At 41.1% G+C, this 1,462-nt stretch overlaps 1 protein-coding gene across 1 annotated transcript; it reads left to right on the top strand.

The window, feature by feature from the left end:
* Positions 1 to 200: 200 nt before the first annotated feature.
* Positions 201 to 1,204, top strand: LOC118745454. The gene is made up of 2 exons (XM_036478906.1): positions 201 to 879; positions 927 to 1,204. Exons 1-2 carry the CDS (start codon positions 201 to 203, stop codon positions 1,202 to 1,204), a joined length of 957 nt encoding a protein of 318 aa, XP_036334799.1.
* Positions 1,205 to 1,462: the final 258 nt, after the last annotated feature.

Genomic DNA, 1,462 nt, shown 5'->3' with positions numbered 1-1,462 from the left:
AAACTGAATTGCTTTGTACATATCAAAATAACGCGTTTTGTTTAAAAGGTTATGGGCCCAGGCACGGTTCCACTGCGCGGAAAATTGTTAAGTGTTTTAATATTGATAAAAGCAAATAGTTGGACATTTTGTATATTCATACCAGCAAGTAGAAGTTTCGTTTTTTTTTAATATAGTAAAGAAATATTTTAATTGAAGTAATGTCTTCGGAAAGCGAAATAAAAATTGAGAAACTTCAAGATAGTTCACAGTGGCTGACATGGAAATTCCAAATGGTGCAAATTTTGGAAGCTGGCGAAATGTTTGGTGTGGTCAACGGAGAAGAGTTATTGCCTAGCGCAGGTGAGCAGGAACAGAAGAGTTGGCGTAAACTTGATGCCAAAGCTCGCCGGACAATAAGTACAGCATTGGGAAAACAACCGCTTCTGCAAATTCTTAACTGTGCTTCTGCGAAGAGCATGTGGGATACACTCAAAAGTGTATACGAACAAACATCAACAGCGAGCGTATTGTTTTTGTTGCAGAAATATTACAGCTACTCGAAAGATCCAGAAGATGATATTGCGACTTTTTTGTCGAAGCTAATGGAAATTGTGCAGCATCTTCGTGATCAGGGCGAAATCATATCAGACTCGATGATTATGACGAAAGTTTTAATTTCATTACCGGCGGAATACAATCATTTCCATAGTGCTTGGGAATCGGTGCGGCCAGCAGATCAGAATCTAAATAATTTGAGAGCCAGACTCATGGCTGAAGAAATTCGTTTGAGTGCTCAAGAAAAAGTCAAAGCAGAGGCTTTTGTAGCCAGGCACCAGAGCCGGCCAAAAACCAAGAAGCATCAGAATAATAACAGAAAAACAACAACAAAGGGCGGATGTTTTAAATGTGGTTCAAAAGACATTTTAAACGGGACTGTCCGCAAGTGGCTAAATCGGCAAAGAATGAGACTCAACATAAAAATGTCGAAGCGCTGGTGTGTGGAGCAAATGTAAGCGGTAAGCAAGAGAGCTGGATGCTTGATTCAGGGGCAACGGATCACATGAGCAACCGACGCGATTGGTTCGTCACATTTGAACACTACAATGATATCGTCAGAGTTGGCGATGGGCGTGCTATTAAAGCAGCAGGTAAAGGTGACATTAATGTTTTAGTTAACGACGGGCAAGAATGGGTGCAGAAAGTTTTGACTAACGTGCTTTAAAGCCGGACATTCACTACAATTTGTTTTCACAAACAAAGGCGCTAGATCGTGGATTTCATTTTCGGTCGGATAGCGGTAACTGCAAGTTCGTCAGAAAGGACGGAAGCACCGTAGCAGTGGGAGTGCGTCATGAAAAATTATTTCATATGCTGATAAAGGTTCCGGAATGTACTATGGCAAATATTGCAGCAAATGAAAAGTTATCTTTGCGTACATGGCATGATCGAATGGGTCATCAGAATGCGGCACATGTTAGGC

Source organism: Rhagoletis pomonella, unplaced genomic scaffold (assembly GCF_013731165.1).
Source record: "Rhagoletis pomonella isolate Grant_MI unplaced genomic scaffold, Rhpom_1.0 Rhpom_scaffold_00009, whole genome shotgun sequence".
Taxonomy (NCBI): domain Eukaryota; kingdom Metazoa; phylum Arthropoda; class Insecta; order Diptera; family Tephritidae; genus Rhagoletis; species Rhagoletis pomonella.
This window is presented reverse-complemented; position numbering and strand designations above follow the sequence as displayed.

Coding starts and splice junctions, on each gene's coding strand:
- LOC118745454 (XM_036478906.1), top strand. CDS start 201: ATGTCTTCGGAAAGCGAAATAAAAATTGAGAAACTTCAAGATAGTTCA. Junction 880..926: donor AACAACAACAAAGGGCGGAT/GTTTTAAATGTG, acceptor ACTGTCCGCAAG/TGGCTAAATCGGCAAAGAAT.